The sequence below is a fragment of the Ursus maritimus genome, unplaced genomic scaffold (assembly GCF_017311325.1).
Source record: "Ursus maritimus isolate PB19 unplaced genomic scaffold, ASM1731132v1 scaffold_9, whole genome shotgun sequence".
NCBI lineage: Eukaryota > Metazoa > Chordata > Mammalia > Carnivora > Ursidae > Ursus > Ursus maritimus.
In genome coordinates, this window is record NW_024427107.1 from 61,768,964 (window position 1) to 61,793,537 (window position 24,574).

General features: G+C 36.1%; 1 protein-coding gene across 1 annotated transcript in view; it reads left to right on the forward strand.

Moving 5' to 3' along the window:
- LOC103661598 (MDM2 binding protein) overlaps positions 1-24,574 on the forward strand; it is a 77,180-nt gene that overhangs the window by 4,947 nt on the left and 47,659 nt on the right. The window contains exons 3-11 of the mRNA XM_008689299.2: positions 464-537; positions 633-781; positions 8,661-8,719; positions 10,812-10,956; positions 11,961-12,078; positions 14,837-14,971; positions 16,888-16,982; positions 17,782-17,854; positions 23,374-23,491. Of these exons, the coding sequence (XP_008687521.1) occupies positions 464-537; positions 633-781; positions 8,661-8,719; positions 10,812-10,956; positions 11,961-12,078; positions 14,837-14,971; positions 16,888-16,982; positions 17,782-17,854; positions 23,374-23,491 (966 nt within the window). The remainder of the gene's footprint in view (positions 1-463; positions 538-632; positions 782-8,660; positions 8,720-10,811; positions 10,957-11,960; positions 12,079-14,836; positions 14,972-16,887; positions 16,983-17,781; positions 17,855-23,373; positions 23,492-24,574) is intronic.

Here is a 24,574-nt window from a genome sequence, read left to right on the forward strand (position 1 = left end):
TCCGGTCTCCACGAAGAGAATCTTCCCTACATTTAGGCTGTAGTTTTATCTCTTCTCTCTCTAGCCAGGATGAACCAGACCTTCATGGTCTTTGAAGAGGGAATCGTTTTTCCTAAAATGACTTAACACGGTTTGGTGTGACTCAATGGTAATTGAATGGATGTATTTTTTTGGTAGACTTTCGTGTTTAAAATGATGAATAAAATAGTATGGATTTTGATTTTGACAAAAGTATTCATTGTCGGTGAATAATTTTGCTCTTTAGGCAGATTGTTCTGTTTTAATTTTTAGGGATTTTAAAAAGATCCGCGTTGTATATATGTATATGCATATATACACACACATACCTTAAAGAACTATATAATATGTATCAAAAATTATATAATTCTCTAAGTATATATACCATAACATCTGCTTATTTGTGGTATGCCTTTCTTCTAATAACCATGGTTTTCTTTTCAAGCGTGTTCGGTAGGCGGTATACCTGGTTCCAAGAAGTGGTTCTTTGCAGTGCAGGCAATATGTGGATTTTATCAGGTAACAGAAATGAAAAAATAGGCATTAGTAAATGTCTTTGTTAATATAAATAATTTCAGGAACCCATCATTTAATGCAATCTTTTCATGTATTAGTTTTGCAGTTCTGACTGGGAAGAGATACATTTTGGTACAGAAAAAGATGAAATAGAAGATGTTCTTCAAACAAATATCGAAGAATGTTTGAGTGCTGAGTGTTTTGAGGAAGAAGATAGTAATAGCAGAGAATCATTATCCTTGGCTGAGTATGCTTATAATATCTTACTTTCTATAGTATCTTTCTATAATATCTTTAAAATACTTAACATTAGACAATATTTTAGCCACAAGAGTGAAGGTTAAATGTTTTAGCAGCTATCAGAAGGGAATTTTACTTAATTGAAATTTTCAACTCTTTATCTTGGAAGATAGGCAATTTGGGCCTTTTATTTGAATAAAACTATTTAAAATGGAAAAATTGGCATCTGAAAATGTTTAGCTTCTTAAGCTTACAAAATTGCAGGAATCATAAAAAGTGATACTCTAATTAATATGTCACTTTTTAAAAGATAAATTCTGCCTGATTATGAATTTTAAGAACTTGAATAGAAACTTTATTTAAGATTAATAACTGGCATTCAAACTCAAATTCTAAAATTATGGTTTTCATTTTGCTATTTGAGGTTGAAATATATGATTTCTTCAATTTATATATATCTTGAACATTTAGACACCTTTAAACTGCATAGTTTCTGAGGATTATATAGATGACTGGGTTCACTTTCAGATTTTTTGAATTGTGGTACAATATACGAGTTGGTCCAGGTGATGTAAGTTGTGATTACTTTTTTCTTCGTGAAATATCCTATCTTTTTTTTTTTAATGTTTTTTTATTATATTACGTTAGTCACCATACAGTCCATCCCTGGTTTCTGATGTAAAGTTCGATGATTCATTAGTTGCGTATAACACCCGGTGCACCATGCAATACGTGCCCTCCTTACTATCCATCACCAGTCTATCCCATTCTCCCACCCCCTCCCCTCTGAAGCCCTCAGTTTGTTTCTCAGAGTCCATACTCTCTCATGCTTCATTCCCCCTTCTGATTACCCCCCTTTCTTTATCCCTTTCTTCCCCTACTGATCTTCCTAGTTCTTATGTTCCATAGATGAGAGAAATCATATGATAATTGTCTTTCTCTGCTTGACTTATTTCACTTAGCATTATCTCCTCCAATCCCGTCCATGTTGCAGCAAATGTTGAGAATTCGTTCTTTCTGATAGCTGAGTAATATTCCATTGTATATATGGACCACAACTTCTTAATCCAGCCATCAGTTAAAGGGCATCTCGGCTCCTTCCATGATTTGGCTATTGTGGACAATGCTGCTATGAACATTGGGGTGCATATGGCCCTTCTCTTCACTACGTCTGTATCTTTGGGGTAAACACCCAGTAGTGCAATGGCTGGGTCATAGGGTAGCTCAATTTTTAACTTTTTAAGGGACCTCCACACTGTTTTCCAGAGTGGCTGTACCAACTTGCATTCCCACCAACAATGTAGGAGGGATCCCCTTTCTCCACATCCTCTCCAACAATTGTTGTTTCTTGCCTTGTCTATTTTTGCCATTCTAACTGGCGTAAGGTGGTATCTCAGTGTGGTTTTGATTTGAATTTCCTTGATGGCTAATGATTTTGAACATTTTTTCATGTGTCTGTTAGCCATTTGTATGTCTTCATTGGAAAAGTGTCTGTTCATATCTTCTGCCCATTTTTTGATTTGTTTATTTGTTTCTCGTGTATTGAGTTTGAGAAGTTCTTTGTAGATCTTGGATACCAGTCCTTTATCTGTAGTGTCATTTGCAAATATATTCTCCCATTCCGTGGGCTGCCTCTTAGTTTTTCTGACTGTTTCCTTGGCTGTGCAGAAACTTTTTATCTTGATGAAGTCCCATAAATTCATTTTATCTTTTGTTTCTCTTGCCTTTGGGGATGTGTCATGAAAAAGGTTGCTTTGGCCGATGTCGTAGAGGTTGCTGCCTATGTTCTCCTCTAGAATTTTGATGGATTCCTGTCTCACATCGAGGTCTTTCATCCATTTGGAGTTTATTTTTGTGTATGGTGTGAGAGAGTGGTCAAGTTTCATTCTTTTGCATGTAGCTGTCCAATTTTCCCAGCACCATTTATTGAAGAGACTGTCTTTTTCCCACCGGATGTTTTTTCCTGCTTTATCAAATATTAGTTGCCCAAAGAGCCGAGGGTCCATTTCTGGGCTCTCTATTCTGTTCCATTGGTCTATGTGTCTGTTTTTGTGCCAGTACCATGCTGTCTTTGTGATCACAGCTTTGTAGTACAGCTCGAAATCCGGCATTGTGATGCCCCCAGCTTTGTTTTTCCTTTTCAACAGTTCCTTGGAGATTCGGGGCCTTTTCTGTTTCCATACAAATTTAAGGACTATTTGTTCCAGTTCTTTGAAAAATGTCCTCGGTATTTTGATCGGGATAGCATTGAAAGTGTAGATTGCTCTGGGTAGCAGGGACATTTTAACTATGTTAATTCTTCCGATCCATGAGCATGGAATATCTTTCCATCTTTTTATGTCTTCCTCAATGTCTTTCAAGAGTGATTTATAGTTTCTAGAATATAGGTCCTTTACGTCTCTGGTTAAGTTAATTCCAAGGTAACGTATGGTTTTTGGTGCTATTGTAAATGGGATGGATTCCCTAATTTATCTTTCTTCGGTCTCGTTATTCGTGTATAGAAATGCAACTGATTTCTGAGCATTGATTTTGTATCCCGCCACGTTACTGAATTGCTCTATAACTTCTAATAGTTTGGGAGTGGCTTCTTTTGGGTTTTCCATATAGAGTATCATGTCATCTGCAAAGAGAGACATTTTGACTTCTTCTTTGCCAATTTGAATACCTTTGATCCCTTTTTGTCGTCTGATTGCTGTTGCAAGGACTTCTAGTACTATGTTGAATAATAGTGGCGAGAGTGGGCATCCTTGTCGAGTTCCTGATCTTAAGGGAAAGGCTTCCAGCTTTTCCCCATTGAGAATAATATTTGCAGTAGGCTTTTCATAGATGGCTTTTATGAGATTGAGAAATGTACCTTCTATTCCTACACTCTGAAGGGTTTTAATCAGGAAAGGATGCTGTATTTTGTCAAATGCTTTTTCGGCATCGATTGAGAGGATCATATGGTTCCTGAGTCTTTTCTTGTTGATATGATGTATCACGCTGATTGATTTGCGAATATTGAACCACGCTTGCATCCCAGGTATGAATCCCACTTGATCGTGATGGATAATCCTTTTAATGTACTGTTGGATTCTATTAGCAAGTATCTTGTTGAGGATTTTGGCGTCCATATTCATTAGGGAAATCGGTCTGTAATTCTCCTTTTTGAGGGGGTCTTTGCCTGGTTTGGGGATCAAGGTAATATTGGCCTCATAGAATGAGTTTGGTAGCTTTCCTTCTGTTTCTATTTTTTGAAATAGCTTTAGGAGAATAGGTATTATTTCTTCTTTGAATGTTTGGTAGAATTCCCCAGGAAAACCGTCCGGGCCTGGAGTTTTGTTATTTGGAAGGTTGTTTATCACTGACTCAATTTCTTCATAATTAATTGGCCTGTTTAAGGAATCAATTTCTTCCGGTTTCAATCTTGGTAGTTTATAGGTTTCCAGGAAGGATTCCATCTCTTCCAGATTGCTTAGTTTATTGGCATATAGCTGTTGATAAAAATTTCTAATAATCCTTCCAATTTCAATGGTGTTCGTCGTGACCTCTCCTTTTTCATTCATAATTTTAATAATCTGGGTCCTTTCTCTTTTCTTTTGGATAAGTCTTGCCAGTGGTCTGTCAATTTTATTGATTCTCTCAAAGAACCAGCTTCTAGTCCTGTTGATCTGCTCTACTGTACTTCTGGTTTCTGCTTGATTGATTTCAGCTCTAATTTTGGTCAACTGCTTCCTCGTGCGTGGATTAGGCCTGTCCCTCTGTTGCTGTTCCAGCTTCTTGAGGTGAGAATATAAAAACTGCATTTTAGATTTTTCTATTCTTTTGAGTGAGGCTTGGATGGCTATGTATTTCCCCCTTAGGACTGCCTTTGCAGTATCCCATAGGTTTTGGACTGTTGTATTTTCATTCTCATTGGTCTCCATAAATTGTTTAATTTGATTTTTGATTTCCTGGTTTATCGAGTCATTCCTGAGCAGGATGGTTCTTAGTCTCCAAGTGTTTGAGTTTCTTCCAAATTTTTCCTTGTGGTTGAGTTCCAATTTCAGAGCGTTGTGGTCTGAGAATATGCAGGGGATAATTTCAATCTTTTGGTATCGGTTGAGACCTGTTTTGTGTCCCAGAACATGGTCTATTCTTGAGAATGTTCCATGGGCATTAGAATAGAATGAGTATTCTTTGGTTCTGGGGTGTAGTGTTCTATATATATCTATGAGGTCCAACTCGTCGAGTATGGCATTCAAAGCCTTTGATTCTTTGCTTAGTTTTTGCCAGGGTGTTCTGTCTATTTCTGAGAGTGGAGTGTTGAGGTCCCCTACTATTAATGTATTTTTATTTATATGTCTCTTTATTCTGGTTAAGAGTTGGCTTGTGTATCTTGCTGCTCCCCTGTTGGGGGCATATATATTTATAATTGTCATATCCACTTGTTGAATACTTCCCTTAAGAATAATATAGTGCCCTTCTGCATCTCTAACTATAGTCTGTAGTTTAAAATCCAATTTATCTGATATGAGAATTGCTACCCCAGCTTTCTTTTGAGGTCCATTTGCGTGAAAGATGGTACTCCATCCCCTTACTCTCAGTCTGAATGCATCTTTGGGTTCGAAATGAGTCTCTTGTAGACAGCAAATGGATGGGTCATTTCTTTTTATCCAATCTGCAACCCTGTGGCGTTTTATGGGATGGTTCAAACCATTTACATTAAGACTGATTACTGAGAGATATGATTTTAATGTTGCCATGTTGCCAGTAAAGTCTTTGTTTGTATTGGCTGTGACTTTCTGTTCTGTATCACTCTTGGGGCCTTTTTACTTTTATAGAACCCCCCGTAATATCTCCTGTAGGGCTGGTTTCGTGGTTACAAAATTGGTTAGTGACTGGCGATTCTGAAATGTCTTTATTTCTCCATCAATTCTGAATGACAGCCTTGCTGGATAAAGGATCCTTGGCTGCATGTTTTTCTCTGAAAGAGCTTTAAATATGCTCCCCCAACCCTTTCTCTCATTCCAGGTCTGTGTAGACAGGTCTGACGTAATTCTGATGCTTTTGCCTTGGTACGTGAGAAATTTCTTTGCCCTGGCCGCTTTCAATACTGTATCCTTGCATCTAATATTTGCGAATTGCACTATGACGTGACGTGGCGTAGGTTTGTCGTGGTTGAGCTTGGGAGGGGTCCTCTCTGCCTCTTGGACACGAATGTTTGTTTCCCTTGCTAGATTAGGGAAGTTTTCAGCTACAATTTGTTCAAATATCTCTTCTAGACCTCTGTTTTTCTCCACCCCCTCGGGGATGCCGATGATTCTAACATTGGATCGTTTCATTGAGTCAGTAATCTCCCGTAACCTACATTCGTGGGCGTGGATTTTTTTAAGACCATCTTCTATTTTCATTTTTTCCTCTATTAACCCATCCTCCAATTCACTAACCCGTTCCTCTGCTTCTGCGACCCTGGCCGTCAGAGCCTCTAGTTTTGCCTGCATTTGGCTCATAGAATTTTTAATTTCTGTCAGATTCGCTCTCATTTCTGTCCTTAGGGATTCTATATTCTCAGTAACCTTTTCGTTAATAGTTTTTTCAATTCTACTCATCATTTTGACCATCGTTACTCTGAATTCCATTTCTGATAATTTGGTTACATCCATATCCATTATTTCTGTGGCAGAGGCCACAGAATCACTGTCTTTTCTTTGCTGGGGGGGGCTTCTCCTTCTTGTCATTCTGATGAAGAGAGGTTGCGGGGTTGTCCAGAGCCCAAATTATTGACTGGGTCCCAGGCCGTGCCCCTTGTTTTATAGGGATCTTAGGGATGTGGGCTTCTTCTTTAAAGATTTTATTTATTTATTTATGTGGCAGCCAACCAGCGAGAGAGGGAACAGAAGCAGGGGAGTGGGAGAGGAAGAAGCAGGCTCCCAGCGGAGGAGCCCGATGAGGGACTCCTTTCCGGAACGCTGGGATCACGCCCTAAGCCGAAGGCAGGCGCTCAATGACTGCGCCACCCAGGCGCCCGGGTTGTGGGCTTCTTGATTTTTCAGCCTGCCTTCTGTGTTCTGGGGGAGGGGCCTGCCGCGCCAATACTCAGGCAACCCTGTTTGGGTAGAGTCTCCGCGTCCCCTGCGAGGGGGGATGGGGATGGGCACACTGTGAGCCGGTATTTCCAGGCTTTTGTTCTCTGGCGGCTTTCCCTGGCGGTTTGCTGTGCCTCTTCTGAGAGTCAGAGCAGCAGCGGCCAAATTTCAGCCTCTGTCACGGAACAGAAGGATTGCGGCCCGGTGGACCGTTCTCCACTGATGTTCTGGCCACTTTAACTGTTTCTGTTGGTGCTGCTCAACCCTGCAGCATCCCGGGATGTGCGCCCCACACCTGGCGTCCCAGCCCTCACTTCCAGGGCCAGCGCGTCTCTGTCCTTTGTGTTTCTAACACCGCCACCCTCCAGCCGCCCCCGCATGCTCCCGGAGCTCCCGGTCTCAGTCTGGTTCCAGTGAGCGCACCGGAGCTCCGGTTTTCAGACTGGTGGCGTGCATTCCCTGGCTCACAGTCTCAGTCTGCTCTCTCGCGGGTGCCAGTCCACGAGTCCGCCTGCTCCCCCATGCAGGTGGCTACCCCTTCCCAGGCCCAAACGTGGCGGCTCCCTCCCCCTTCTGTTTATCTTCCGATATCTGTGCATGGTTTCACAGCTCCCCGCTTCGTACCTTAATACTCAGCGCTGGAGATGTTCATTTCTAGAGATCCAGATGTATCTTCCTGCGTCTCAGGCTGATTCCATGGATGTTCAGGCTGGTCTGGTACCTATCCAACTCGACTCAGGGGATCGGCTGAAAAAGGGGTCCCCTACTCCTCTGCCATCTTAACTCTTCCTCCGAAATATCCTATCTTTGACATAGTTAATACCTTTCATTTTAGTCTTCCATAGTATTTTATTACAAAATCCCACTTTTGTTTATTGCAGGATTCATTTAATATTTCTGTAAATTACTGGAGACTTTAAAAATTCTGTTTTCCTGTTTTCAAATTATATTTGTTTGTACAATTTATCAAAGACATTGTAGAACTGAGCAAAGGTTATTGAACCAGGGGTCATTAGAGGTGGTTTCTAGTTACATGATTGTGGGTTAGTCACTCCATTTCTCTGGTCCTTTATTTTCTTGTCCATAAAGTGTTGAGATTCTTTCAGATGATTTCTAAGGTGCTTTCCAGCCTTAGAGTTCTTATGCCATGTTTTCCCACCATTATTAAATAAGATGTCAATTGTAAAGGTAATTATTTCTAGTAAGTGATTTAATAATTATTTCCACAAGAGGGAGCTTGAAAACTATACTTTATCATAAGACACCTTAAGTTTTCTAAACAATGACAGGTTTATAATGAAGGATTTAAGTAACTTTATGTTACATAATAAACTTTTGAGGAAAAAAAATCATCATTTGGATAAAACGAAAAGATTTTGAAGAATTGGAGGACATCATCATATTTTCCAGCTAGGGCTGTTTTGTGCCATTCAAAGAAAAGCAGGATCCTTCTTTATTAAACCCTTAGCAATACTTACTTTTTTGGTTCAGAAAAATGTTTGGTCTATTAGTTATGATTTATGTTTACTATACTAGATATAATTATAGTTTTTTCTCCCTCTTCTGTTAGTATTGTTTGTTTTTGATGGTGTGGCTAAAAACTTGGACTCAGTGTTTGAATCCTAGCTTATACACCTAGTAGTTATATGACTGAGGCAAATTATTTAAAGTGAGGATAATAATAATAGTAGTGCCTCATAAATTGTCATGAAGATCAAATAAGATAATGCATTTAACATACTTAATAGTGTCTAGCACATAGGTCCATTTAATTAATATTACCTATTATGATTATATGTAAGGTGTGGTGTGTTTTTCTAACTTACCCTTTTATTTTAGCCTCTATGAAGAATCTGCAGAAAATTTGCAACAGCTGTCCGATAAACTTCCAGCTCCCGGTAATATTTTATGACTGTTTTCAATAAGTTATATCTTATGCTTTCTATGAGTGTGTGATGAATTCAGTCTTTATGCTAGTGTTCTCACTTCTAATGTTGCAATACAAAATGAAAAAAAAAATTTTAGAGGGAGAGGAGAGAGAGAATCTTAAGCAGGCCGCACTCCCAGTGCGGATCCTGATGGGGGGGCTCCAACTTAGGACCCTAAGATCATGACCTGAGCTGAATTCAAGAGTCAGATGCTCAACCAACTGAGCCACCCAGGCGCCCTGAAAAATAATTTTTTGATTGAAGTTGATACAAAACACAATCCACTACTTTAATAAAGTATATTACTGAGACATTACAGTTCTCTTAATTGTTTTTATTTAGACAAAAATTAGAACTTAGAAAATTAAATACCGATCTCCATTTCCTTATGTAGTTATTACTGAAGAATGTTTCCACTACATTCCATTGTTTTCCACAGTATGTTCTATAGAACACTAGTCCTATGAACACCTCTAGGAGAAAGAAGTTATTTAACCTAGATCATTTGGATGACATTCTTAGAAGGTGTGAGGTCACTGTATACGTTATCAAATAGAAAGTTATACAGTAAATGAAGCCCTTGATTCAGCATTTTTAAAAAATATTTTATTTATTTATTTGAAAGAGAGAGGGAGAGGGAGAAGCAGGCTGCCCATTGAGCAGGGAGCCTGATGCGGTGCTTGATCCCAGGACCCAGGGATCATGACCTGAGCCAAAGGCAGTGCTTAATTGACTGAGCCACCCAGGTGCCCCTACTCAGCATTTTTTTTTTTTTTTTTTAAAGATTTTATTTATTTATTCGACAGAGATAGAGACAGCCAGCGAGAGAGGGAACACAAGCAGGGGGAGTGGGAGAGGAAGAAGCAGGCTCATAGCAGAAGAGCCTGATGTGGGGCTTGATCCCATAACGCCGGGATCACGCCCTGAGCCGAAGGCAGACTCTTAACCATTGTGCCACCCAGGCGCCCCTGGCATTTTTTTTTTAAATCCCTATCTTTTTTTTTACTCTAATGGAAAGCATATCTTATGAAATATTACATCATACTATTCTTAAAACTGTATTGTCTTAAATTTATCTTTCTTTGTGTCAGTCAAGTAGCTGGCAGCTAAAGCTCAGTACAATTTGGCCTCTATAAATAATTTTGAAGAGCTTACTTGAATATTGTCGTCATTGAAGGTCATTTGTTAAGCAGATATTTGTTGTGTCTATTTTATGTCATGTTTTGTAGTAGGAGCTGAGTATATGTGATGAGTAAAGCATATGTACTTACCAGGAAGGACTTGATAGCTCATCGTCTAATCCTTATATTTAAGATCATATTTTATGATATTTTATGTGTAAAGGTCCCACATGGAAAATAACTAAATACATACATAAATAAACATCAAGTTTTTGAATGAAATGTGTCAAATTCAAAATATGCATTGAAATATATAGTTGGTGTTTTGGTAAGTTAGAATGCTTTCATTACCAAATTTCTATTTGGTTTCTGTTTCATTTACATTTTCTTGGTCTTTTGGTAAATTTATAATTTTATAAAATGTGAAGTTTCATGAAGTTATACTTTTTTTTTAGGAACTAATGATGTTGTCAGTATAATTGAGTTTTCCGAGTGTTTCATTGTCCTATAAAAAGAAATAATTTATTTGAACATTACAATTTTATATTAATTCATTCCCTTTTATATAAATTAAGTATAGAAAAATACACTGAAATTGCCCAGGTTTTTTTTTCTCTGTTCAGTACAACAATAGCATTGATGATCTCAAGAGCAATATATATAATTAAGCACTGGTGCATAATTGGCAAGTAATTATGATAGACTCCATTGTCTCCTGGAGTATGCTAGCTATTTCAAGATAACATGGCTTTAAATCAAATGATGAACATTTAGAAATTTTGAACTTCTAAAGACGTGTATTGTTTTGAAGAATTTCAGAGATTAAAGTTAAAAATCCTTCTTTGTCTTCTAAATAAACGTAAAATTTAGTTGTTTAGGATACTATTTTGGGACAATTCTGATTTCTAAAAACTTACAAAAATGCCTTATTCTCTTTCTAGGTAGAGCAATGATAGATATAATACTGTTGCCTTCTGACAAAGATCCTCCTAAATTGAAAGACTGTCTACCTGCCATAGGAGCACTGAAACATTTGAAGGAATGGTATTCAGCAAAGATTACTATAGCAGGAAGTCACTGTGAAATGTAAGCTGCTTTGTTCATACTTGCTCTCAGTGTTATCTGTTTTTACAATTAGCATGGTACCCTGTTTTTAATAGACTTAACGATTTGAAGATTTTTTTTTAATGTGACAAGATAGTTTTATGTCATACTGTTATTAGAGGTTTATCTATTGAGAAGAATCTAGATTTTTCTTGTTTCATACTTTATATTCCTGAGATATTTAAGTTTTCAGTAAATATCATTAATGCTGTTTTATAACCATTATTGAGCATTAATTATCTAAACACACTGTGTGCTTTTAAATAGATATGTATTGTCCATTGAGCACCATGATGAATACCATGGATACATGGATACACTGGATTTATAATGTCATATTTGTTTTTTTGTTTTATGTGCAATGTAGAAACAAGTATATACTATTGTGTTTTATGATATTTTAGTAAGGACCAGTTGTATCCTTAAAGAAATATTCAATTGGATTTATTAACTTCATGATTTTCTTCATTCAACAAATGTTTATTGAGCACTGACTTTATGCCAAGCACAGCAATAGATGCTGATGAGTTAAGAAAGTGAGATTTGATCTTGTTCATTGAAATATAGGAGATATAGGAATGCTAATACTCATGATTGTATGTGATAAGGACTATTATGGAATTCCATACAAAGCTATATGAGAAAAATTTGGGAAAGCAGTTCTCCCTTTGAAGATAAAGGACTGATATTAAGTCTGTGTATGTATGTGTATACCCGACACATTTAAGCTAATAGTAATAGGAAAATCTGTTCCTTCATCTGTAGTGTTAAGGGTAATTCCTCTTAACAGGGATATTGAGATTCAAAGGACATGTTATAGTGACTCCCTCAGAGACTAACTAAAGGAATGTTCTATAACATTAGTAGATAAAAGCAGCGATAGAAATTTTGCATTTGTACCTATTAGGATTGTAGTTAACTATAACCATTAAATCTAAGGAAGATATAAAACCCTGTATTTAACCATCATAATCTTTTATTTATAGAAATTGTCAGAAAATTGCAGAATACCTCTCTGCTAATGTTGTATCTTTAGAAGATCTCAAAAATGCTATTGACTCAAAGGAATTATGGAGGGGAAAGATTCAGATATGGGAAAGAAAGGTAAGTGGATTTCTCAGTTATCACAGTTTGCAAAGCAGGCTTTTCAACTTTATTTACGGCACAGATAGTTTAAATGAATTTGACTGAAAATGTACCTTATGAAGATGTTCTAGAATAGCACTAAGAATTTTCCGCGATAATAGAATGTTCTGCCTGTGCTAATACAGTAGCCACTGGCCTTATATTGCTACTGAGCACTTTATATGTGATTCCTTATATGATTATTTCAACCAAAAAAAATAGAATTTTTAACTTTATTTTAATTAAATAGTCGCCATGGTTATCTTTTGGACGCTGCAGCTCTAGAATCTAACAGTCTTTTAAAAATATAGAATTTGACATTAGTTGGGTACATGTTGTTTATCCAAATGCTTTATTTCATTGCATGTATAAACTACTGGAAAGCTGCTTAGAACATCTTCTCTTAACTATAATACCACTTTAATTTTTTTCAAGATTTATTTATTTATTTTTAAGGTGAGAGAGAGTGGGAGCAGCAGGTGGGACAGAGGGAGAGGGAGAGAAATCTCAAGCAGACTCCTCACTGAGCACAGAGCCCAGTACTGGGCTAAGTCTTACAACACTGAGATCATGACCTGAGCCAAAATCAAGAGTCAGATGCTTAACTGACTGAGCCACCCAGATGCCCTGTAATACCACTTTAAGTGATCACTACTCTCTACTGATCAGCTCTCTGATTTTGAGCAATTGTTTTTAACCTCACGAGATCCCAGATTTCTCCACTATAAGATGAAAATATTAGATTAGTTCAACTTCTCTAATCTTAAATTTCTGTGAGGCTCCAATTCTATTTTTGCATCTTTTATGATGAATGAGTATGTTTAGTGGCTTATTTGTATGCATGTGAAAGTAAGTACCTAGTATTTTATATATTTTTGAATATAGGCAAAACTAAAACAGCAAAATTTCTTGGGACACCTGGGTGGCTCAGTTGGTTAAGCATCTGCCTTCGACTCAGGTCATAATCCTGGGGCCCTGGGATCGAGTCCCACATCGGACTCCTTGCTCAGCAGGGAGCCTGCTTCTCCCTCTGCCTGCCACTCCCCCTGCTTGTGCTCTCCCTCTCTCTCTGACAAACAAATAAATAAATAAAATCTTAAAAAATATACCAAAAAAAAATGAAGTTTCTTTTTTTTTTTTTTTTAAAGATTTTATTTATTTATTTGAAAGAGATAGAGACAGCCAGCGAGAGGGGGAACACAAGCAGGGGGAGTGGGAGAGGAAGAAGCAGGCTCACAGCGGAGGAGCCTGACGTGGGGCTCGATCCCATAACGCCGGGATCACGCCCTGAGCCGAAGGCAGACGCTTAACCGCTGTGCCACCCAGGCGCCCCAACAATGAAGTTTCTTAATGTTTTTTTCAGGGTGGCATGGGAATGTGATTTGGGTCTAATATTTCTATAAAAATTTATTGCACTAATTACTAGATTTTTTTTTCCTTTTCAATTCACCTTTAACTACGGCTTAATAAAAATTCTAATAAGACTATAGGAATTAATGTGATTGGGTCCTTCTTGCTGATTTACATGCTGCCTCATTCTTACCCTGGGAAAGTTCAATCTGCAGGTAAACCTTCTCTGCAAGTGGCTTTAACGTAAACAAACCGCACAGCCAGCTGGAAGCGTGTAGGATAGAATTAGCTAGGAGAATTGTTTTTGTATACATTTTTTAAAGCTGCATGTTTCCATACACACAAATAATGGCAGAGTTCTTTTCATGTGATTCCTTTATTCTTTTATGAATAGGAAATTAAATGTTCATATCTCCATAACATGAATTTAAAACATGAATTTAAAACTCCACTTGTTTTGGTGGAGAATAGCCTTTAGCATAGAGGCATTATAGTGATTAAAGACATAGATTGTGGAGTTGGATTGTCCGCATTCAAATCCCTACTCTATTTCTTGCTAGTTTTGTGTGACACATTGGGTAATAGCCTTTTGGTGCCACAGTTATCTTCATCTGTAAGATAGGTGTCATTAATAATATTTCCTGGGGCGCCTGGATGGCACAGCGGTTAAGCGTCTGCCTTCGGCTCAGGGCGTGATCCCGGCGTTATGGGATCGAGCCCCACATCAGGCTCCTCTGCTATGAGCCTGCTTCTTCCTCTCCCACTCCCCCTGCTTGTGTTCCCTCTCTGCTGGCTGTCTCTATCTCTGTCGAATAAATAAATAAAATCTTTAAAAAAAAAAATAATAATAATATTTCCTATCTCATAGATTTTTATGAAGGTTAAATTATGTAAAGCACAAAGTAACTACTAATTAAATGTTAGTATCATTAACATTACTATTAATACCCCTACTATTACTGCTTCTACAGGAATTGATCTTTTCATCAACAACTTATTTTGAAAGCAAACTTTGTGTGAGGCCCTGTCCTAAGAATTTGTTTAAATAACACAGACAAGCTCTGTTTTTGCAGAACTTGCAGACTGATAGGAAGCCAGATATTGAACAAGTATATGTAAAGGAGATTGTTTGGCTCTGTGGTTGCAGGCAATGGGCTTCATACACTCTTGTGGGCTGGTATAGGGCCAAGGAGAGCTTTTCATGAAAAGATCCATATGTAAGTTAAAACAGGAAGGACGTGTGTATAATGCAAGAACCACATTTTGAGTTGAGGAATCAAAAATATATTTCCATGTGGTTTTCTTTGCAACTTTTACATTGCAATAAGATGTGTTGGTCTTTGTAAGTTTATTCATGGTATTTATAACTGTGTTCTTTTCTTTTCAGTTTGGATTTGAAATTAGTTTTCCTGAATTTTGTTTAAAGGGAGTCACACCTAAGAATTTTAGTACATCTAATTTAAATCCTTGCCTTCTTGCCAAAAAGGTAATATCATCAAAGGATAAGAATATTTTACCAAAGGTAATCTATGTTTAATCCATTTTGCAATCATCCATTCATGCATATTTTTGTTCTTACAAGATATGTTTGAATCTTGAAATTAACGTTTCTAATATATGTGCTTAAATGTGGTCACTGACATAATTTTTGTAATAATTAAGTGCTTTAATTATACTACATTATCAGCATTGAATGTTGGCAAAACTATCATTACTTTATTTTTAAAATGGAATGATCCTAGCTTTAGGTCAGTATAGACCTGAAACTTCCTTTGGTGAGGACTTTGCTATGGGACCTTTCTGAGACTTGGTTTGGAAGGCGTATGATACACTGGAAAGAGAACAGGCTTTGATGTTAGGTAGACCCTGGGTTTGAAACCTGGCTCTGTACCTATAAGGTGTTGTAACCTGGGTAGATTGATTAACTCATTTGTGAAATGAAGACAGTAACACACTTACCTTACAAAGTTATTACAAAGGTTAAATGAGGAAAGGGATTAGAGTACCTGATATTTGCTTCATTCACAGTTTAAGAAGTATTATTTCGTGTCGCATATCTCCATAGATTCATTCTTAAAATGCAAATATTTATGAAATATAACAATTTAAAAGGGCTTAGTTAGTTGCCTTTTTTTTTTACATTGGAAAAAATAACATAAGAAGAGGTATATATATATATAAAAGTCCTTTAGAAATTCACTTTAAAAGACCCAATTCAAGAATGTGCCAAACAATAGTCATTGAAGTTACAAGGATGTCAGATCGATGGGTGATATTTTCTGATCAAAGGATAGTACAAGAAAGGGCATATTTCTGATGTGAACACATTTCCCAGTAGTTGTTCAGAATTACTTACTTTTAAGTAACCTATTGTGGCCATCTTTCACAGGAATATCATATTCTTTTCTAAAGATTATAAGATTGATGACCTCAATGTCTCTTCTTTCGTAGTACACCGTTCAAGTATGAATAATGTATTTAAATTTTGCTGCGGTTGACAGGAATCTTAGGGTACAGTCTCTCTCTCTCTCTCTACGTATATACATATACTTAATAAATGTGTGTATTTATGTGTACATATACACATAATTATATACGGTGAAATTACTCAGCTTTCTGCAAGTTTAAAACTTTGGGTAGTCCTCTCAAGATGTGTTTGCTTTTCTTCGCCCTTCTTGTGAAGTATTGTAGCCTCAACTTCTAAAATATCTGTCCTCCTTCACTAGCTTACTGTTAGCTTAGTTTTAGACTCTGCCCAAAGAAATACTGCAATTTTATTTCTCTGAGTGGAGCTGTCTTTGTTAATTAGGACTCTTGGCTTCACTACCTCTCTTAACTTCTTCAGCATTTCTTTCAAGGATTTTTTTTTTTCTTTTTTTAAATCTCAGCATACCACTCAATCTAAGTTCATCCTGGAGAATCTTCTCTCTCTCTCAGTCTTGCAAACCCTCTAAGTTTGTTTCTTCAATATCCTAGCCTCTTGGGTCACTTGTCTGTCTTGCTGAAAATAAACATGAAAAGTTGAGAACTATTGTCTTCCTTTGCTTGCCTCTTTCCAGACTCATTTTCCCTCTGTTCAAACTCTTTTCAGTTACTAAGAAATCTCTATGTCTGTCTCTAATCTGAAAGGTAGAATTAAAATGGAAGAAATTCTTGTCGGCTATATAGGATTAAATGTTCGGCTTACATAATGTGTAAACACCTGCTTTTAAATATCCATATTGCATGGTGCACTGGGTGTTATACGCAAATAATGAATCATGGAACATTGCATCAAAAACTGGGGATGTACTGTATGGTGACTAATGTTACAAAATAAAAATTATTTAAAAAAATTAAAAAATAAAGATCCATTTTAAAGTTTTAAACTCTAATCACTAATTTGTTCACTTTTATTTACAGAATTTAAAGTATTCTATAATCTTATTTCTTTTCTAGGTTTTCCATTATTATGGCCCTGCTTTAGAATTTGTGCAAATGATAAAATTATCAGATCTACCCTCCTGCTATATGTCGGACATTGAATTTGAGTTGTATCCTTTTTTTTACATGTTCATTTTAGATTACATTTTCTATGTCAGGTAGAATGTTTCCTTCACATTTAGATATTTGGCCATGCTGGGGTTTTTTTCTTTAATAATATTCAGTATATTTTTCATTGCCATGGCTTTAAGAGAAGTTCTACAACTTTCAAAAGGAAAAAATCCTCCATCAAGTACTATATGCTTCTACAATAGGCAGAAGACTTTCTGGTATTGCTACTCATAGCTAACGGGTAGGGAGGATGAAGAAATGTTAGGAATATGTGGAGAAAAAGAGAGTAATTTATGTACTCCTGACATGTGCAGATGTTTCTCTTGCCATGGGCAAGATGGATATGTAAGCACAGTCCACTGTATCTTTTTACATACTTAAGTCAATGCAAGTGCTGTCGTATATCTGCAGGTATTCAACATATTTTAGACTCTTTTAAGAAAAGGATTTTTAGAAATATACCTAAGAACAGAACATTTTGTATAAAAAGAAATTGTTGCCTGGAAATAGAACACTAGCATGTTGTTCTTAAATTTTTGTGTAGAAACTATAGTTTTTACAAATCTTTTTTTCTGATAATTTATAGGGATGCTCTTCATAGAAGCACTTTTTTCTTGGTATATTTTCAGCATTAGCAAAATAATTATCCTTAAGGAAAGGAGCAATTGTGAGTTCCTACAGTTAAAATTTTTAATGAATTAATCTAAGCACCTTGTGAGTTAGTGGACCAAACTTGTTTTAGGGAGTAGTATTGTTTCACGGTTACCATCCCATCATTTCTTTAACTCCTGAGTGCAGAGGGTTGACAAAAAACAATACCAAACAAAATTCCATGTTGTTGTTGGAGCAGATTTCTTCTCTGAATGGCAAGGTATAGGTTTTTGTTTTGTTTTGTTTTGTTTATAACTTAACATTTAAGGGTGGGTGAGGAAAGGAAATACAGTTTGTTAATCTGTTTTTGCATAATTATTTTGCTTCTTTAATATAACAAAGGATTTTGGTCCTAATTGGTATTAAGATACTTTGAACTTCCCATAATAACACCAAAGTCCTCTGCAGACATGAAATGATGTTAAGTTTTTAGAAGAGATTTTCAAAAATAAGCTTTATGACTGGTAATTTTGTTAGTTTTAAAATTTGAAAACATGTTAGATTCTTATTGTTAATCTCCTTCAACATCTGATTTCAGTTATGTGAGAAGATACTCGTATGCTTGCATTATCTTTTTCATGGTAGGACAGGTGGGTGGAAGTGAGAAAAACATCTAAAGCCTCACTGTATTATCATTTCTAAGTTTTCAGTTTTTCTCTTCTTTTAAGATTTGTCAGAGAGAGAGAGAATGAGAGAGCACAAGCAGGGGGAGTGGCAAGCAGAGGGAGAAGCAGGCTCCCCGCTGAGCAAGGAGCCTGATGGGGGACTCCATCTCAGGACCCTGGGATGATAACCTGAGTGGAAGGCATCCGACTGAGCCACCCAGGCATCCCTCAGTTTTTCTGTCTTAATTCTGGTGATGTTTATGAGATTTGTGGCTATTTCAGTAGTTTTATATATTCAAGTCATCTATTTAAAGTCAAGTATAGTTTTTATTTTTTTATTTTTTATTTTTTTTTTTTAAAGATTTTATTTATTTATTTCACAGAGACAGCCAGTGAGTGAGGGAACACAAGCAGGGGGAGTGGGAGAGGAAGAAGCAGGCTCCTAGCAGAGGAGCCTGATGTGGGGCTCGATCCCAGAATGCTGGGACCACGCCCTGAGCCGAAGGCAGACGCTTAACGACTGTGCCACCCAGGCGCCCCTCAAGTATAGTTTTTAATAGGAGAAACTGAAAGTTTGCTTTTCTTTCTGGTTATTTGTTTAACTACTGTGTTTCTATGAAAACAATTTTTAATTATACAGAATATTTATTGGCAGTATTTACTTAACATGTTACTGTTTTAACAACAAATAAACTGTATCAAACAATTCTATAGAGTGGAAAATGATTATGATAATTATAGTTTCCCCATGGCACTATAGTCAAATACTGGTTATAACAATTCCCTTAGAAAATTGATACAGTAAAAGAAATGTGATTTTGGCCGTAAGATACTTGACTATAGATAATTTAAAATTTCGACTTTCAGGGTTATGCATCTGCATCTCAGTTTTGGCTCAGGTCATGATCTCAGGGTGGTGAGATGGAGCCCCACATTGGACTCCACTCTGGGGCTTAAGATTCTCTTTCCCCCTATCCCTCTGCCCCTCCCCCACTTGAGTGTTCTCTCTCTCTGTCTCAAATAAATAAATCTTAAAATTTTGACTTTCAGCCTCTTTTTCCATAAAATTAATTTTTGAATATTGTGCTTAAGTATTTATTTGATGAAGTAGCCTTTGAAGGAACAGCCTGAAGTATAATATTAGCCTGTGTTTTCATCCTCTAAAGAATACTTAATACGCAACTGAAAAAATTTATCTTTTCTTATTTATCCAACATGTATCATGTTATGTGCTAGACACTGTGCTAGATGTTAGGGATCCAGTGATGGATTGCACAGATGAAGACTATCTTCATGGAACTTACATTTTGGTGGGAAAAGGAAAAGGTGGGAAAACTTACATTTGAAGAGGGGAGTCTGGGTGGCTCAGTCAATTAGGTAGCCGGCTCTTGATTTTGGCTCATGTCGTGATCTCAGGATCATAAGATCCAGCCCCCCTGTGGGGCTCTACACTGAGTGTGGAAACTCCTTAAAATTCTCTTTCCCTCTCCCTCACCCCCACCCCTCACACTCCCTCTCTCTCACCGCCACCCCTGCAAAAAAAAGAACTATGAAGAAAACAAGCAATAGAGTAATAAGGTAGACCTACTTTAAACAAATTAATAAGATCATGCATCTCTATAAAAATATGCACATAGAAATCTTGCAAAGTTGTATAGTAAACAAAAAAAAAGAAAAAAGACAAAAAGAAAAAAATCACGAAGAATTTAAAAAAAATTTTGTTTCTATTTTAACCCAAGTAACTAAATATTTCTCTGTATTACCTTATCTAGTTCACCTAATTTTGGGGGGCCTCTTCATTCTAAAAAATGAGAATGTCATTTATTATTAATCATTTAACCAATGTTTTCAAATAGGGGAAGGGAGGAGTATGGCAGAATAGAAAGTCTCAAGTAAGAGTATATGTACTTTAGAAAATTGGATTTAAGTCCTCGCTCTACCACTCACTGGCTTATAGCTTTTTAAATTGTAAACTGTAAGTAATGATCCCTCTTTTGCCTGTTTCAAAAGTTGCAATGAAAACCAAATTGGAATATATTTTATAAACTGTGAAGTATGATATAAACGATGGTTGGTAACTAGTTTTAATGTCTTTGAAGTTTATCTGGCCCAAATGATAGACGCGCATATGTGAAATATTTTTCTGAGAGGTGTAAAGCTATAAATATCCTCTAGATATTTTGAAGATAAGATGAAATTTTTAGGAATTAATTTTATAGGTTATTTTTCAAGTAAAAATCAGACACATACCTGTAATTTGTTTAATACAGGTATAAAATAATCCTTAATGCAGCTCATTATTGAAGATAAGCAACACTAATACTAGAAGCAAACTAAACTATTGATATTTATATCATATTTTCAGTTATTTTGTTTTAAATTTGGTATATTAGATTGTCATTTTTATTGCTTCTTGGACAACGACTATAAAATATTAGAGTATTCTTGTACCTGGGTGGCTCATCGGTTGAGTGTCCGACTCTTGATTTCAGCTCAGATCATGTTTTCAGGGTCGTGAGATCAAGTCCCGCGTTGGGTTCTGTGCTCAGCACAGAGTCTGCTTGGGATTCTCTTTCTCCCTTTCCCTCTGCATCCTACCACTGCTTTCGTGCTCTCTCCCTATCTCTTTCTCTCTAAAATAAATAAATAAAATCTTTAAAAATACATTAGTTCTTTATCAGTAAGGGACAAATAAATGGTGGGACTTTGTATAGATGTTCCTACTTTAATGCAGCAAAAGGGACAATTTTTGGAAACAAAATTTAGCTAACATATCTCTGAATGTGAAGCACTGTATTTTCCTTTTATACTGGGTCATAATTAGTCTTTTACATTTTTGAAAAAAGTACTTTTGGTATGCATGCTCATTCTTTGAAATAATTCTAATGCTTTGTAACTTGGTTTTCATTTATTTATTCAGCAATTTTGTGTGGCGGGCCGGGACAGAGACTGCCTGCTTGTGCTAGGGGCTTGTTTCAGATACTGGAGAGAAGAAAATGGACAAGGCCCCTTCTTAGGAAGCTTTTATAGTACTTAAATTTTAGTGATTTATATGCTCTTAAGTCAACTTCTGACTTTAAAAAAACAAGTTTGATTAGCCCCAGAATAAAAATAAAAACCTTTTATAGTTGAAGCTTATTTTACTAAATTAGTAAAAAATAAGAGGATTGTTAAGGAATCATGATATCTACTAATCGTATGACCAGGAAATATTTTTTATTTTGTTTTATTTATTTATTTTTAAATCTTTTGAGAGAGGAGCAGGGGTGGGGGTGGTACTGGTAGGAGAGGCAGAGGGAGAGGGAGAGAGAGATTCTTAAGCAGGCTCCACACCCAGCATGGAGCCTGGTACAGGGCTCGGTCTCACAACCTTAAGATCATGACCCGAGCAAAATCAAGAGTCGGCTGTTTAACCGACCGAGTCATCCAAGCACCCCAGGAAATATTTTTTTTAGAAGAGAATTTGCAAGGTTAGAATTGTGGTTGCCTTAGCACCTGTTTGTTCTGGTGGTGCCTACTGAAAAGAACGAATCAAGGTTTTGAAATGGTATTTGGTTTTTAAATTCTGGAAATAGAGTGATAACCTAGAAGCACCATCCTCAAGTCTCAGAATGTATCTTATGATTAGTGCATGAGTGAGAACAAGGTATCAGAATCCAAGTTTGTTATGAACAATTACAAACAATTGACATAAATGTATTTTGTAGGAAATTGTAGCTTAAAGGATTTAGAAATGTTTATTTTCATATTTGTTCTAAATGTTTATTCAAGAATAAGTTGTCTCAAACATTTGGCTACTTCTTTGCCTGGATAGGACATATTTATAATATCAGGCTTTAAGTTGGGCATTGAACGCATTTAGCATCTCTAATTTGTTAAGCTTTAATATAATAATTATGTAATTAAGTTATAAATGGGCCCTGATCTAGCATACTCACAGCTTTGTCTATCCTTTGGACTAAACACTTTTGTTATGCATTTTGCGCTACAAAGCCTTATTTATGCAAGTATGAAGAACTAGGATTTCCTGTTTCAAAGTTAAATATAGATCTTTTTATAGTTAGTGATTATTTTCTATTGCTAATATTTTTTATTTTTAGTGTCTAATAATTATGTGAAATATATTTGACTTAGAATTTTAAAAAGTCATGGCTATAATAATACAAATAAACATTTAATTCTCCCTTTTTTGCTCCTAATATACTTATTTGTATATCTAAGAATACATAAGATAATAAATAGCAGTAAAACGAATACATTAAAGTATTCACTTAGTATCATATATGTCGTTGAGACTCATCCATCTACAAAGGATGATTAAAAGTGATTTTTCATTAGATTTGAGATCTATAAGATATCTTAGTTTAATTTCCTCAGAGTTAAAAAAAATGATATTTATTGGGATTTGCTGATTGTTATAGCTTATATTTCTAAAATAACAGGCAAAATGTAGCTTACAGAGTAGAGTTTGTTTTATTCAGTACCTAATCAAATTGAGATTTGCCTAAATATAATATGCTGGCTTTGGGAGAACAAATACTTAATAAACATCTGTATGCCCAGCCTGGGGAAGGCAAAGGTGAATAAGCTGAGTTTTCTCATAAATCAGTCAGAAGCTGCTGTATATTTTCTGGCATATAATTCATGGTTTCTTTGCATTTTATACCTTATTAGGATTAAATCTCTGATTTCTAGGAACAGAAGTTTTGAAATTACCTACAGATGTACTGTAATTTTGAAACCAGAACAATAATCCATCTAGTCAAAAGGTTATAAAATTATGGCTAAGTATGACAAATCTTTTGATGATGCCGTTCCCAGTCTCTCACTGGTTTGCAGGTATACGAAGAAATGACACTACAACCTGGACTTGAAGCAAATACTGTGAATAACAAGGTTTTCGGAGATCTATAACTTAGTGGAAAAGGGAGCCTCTGTTTGACTACCTTTTTCTGGTTTTTGACTTTTTTTTCCTGACAGTTTGGGCATTGTTTTTGTTTTTCCAGTGGGCTTCTGAGAGAGCATTACAAAGTACATGTTATATAGGTGAATGCAAGTGGAAAATTGTCAGGTAACACTATTTAAGAATTAATCTCAGTGTGCAGTCACTAAAAATATGTTCTGTTTTATCCAGGTTGGTGCTCTTTTCGTATTGCCGTGTACTATTAGTAACATACTTATTCCACCTCCCAGCCAGCTCAGTTCAAAAAAATGGAGAGAATACATAGCTAAAAAGCCTAAGACAATCAGTGGTAAGTAGTAAATCTTTAAGTTGTTTTATGAAAGGAGATGACATTCTTGGTGAGAAAATAATGTTTATTACTACTGATTAAAATGAACCCACACCATTTTAAGATTTTTTATTATCTCTTAATAAGCTACTGTTAGTAACAACAAAATGTATGCTACCTTATTCATTAAAAAATCAGTGTTCTAAAGGCAGAAGATTTGGTTAAGTAGATAGCTAATTATATTGAACATGGGTTTCTTCGAGACATTTCAAGAATGAAATTTATGCAAATAAAGTGGTTAGGGGTGCCTGGGTGTCTCAGTTGGTTAAGAGTCTGCCTTCGGCTCAGGTCATGATCCCAGTGTCCTAGGATCAAGTCCCGAGTTAGGCTTCCTGCTCTGCGCAGAGTCTGCTTCTCCCTCTGCCTCTGCCCCTGCTCGTGTGCGTGCTCTCTCTCTGACAAATAAATAAATAAAATCTTAAAAAAAAAAAAAGTGGTTAATTTATTATATGGTAGGTACCTAAAAAAACACACTTGTGATTAAATTAGAAGTTATTTAACAATTATATATTATGCAGTATTCTACGTACTTTAGAAATATTGGCTCATTTATTTCTTATAATAACTCTTTAAACTTATTTTTATATCCATTTAACAGACTAGGAAATTGGGGCTTGGAGAAGTTACAGAACTATTAATTGGCAGAATCTTGGTTAAAATCCTGGCTCTAACAGTTAATAGCTCTGTAACTTCTCCAAGGATTTGAACCCAGGCTCTATGCTCTTAACTATTGCCTCTAATAATTTATTACATTCAAAATGTCATTATAAAAATGAAAGCTTAATTTCTGTTATAAAAACAGATCATTTATATCCAAACTTCAGTATTTAATGAGGTAATTACAGCTCAAAATGTTAGTTACTTGCCCAAAGTCATATAGCTAAAGAGTGTTTCTTCATACTTTGCTTATATATAAGTGTTTTTTTAATTGGACAGTAATTTGTTTAAATTATTTTTGAGCTTGTAGTTAGTTTTCGTGACCCATGATATGATGGGACTAAGAACTGGAATTGAAACATGTCCACCTGGATTGTTCTAGAAGAA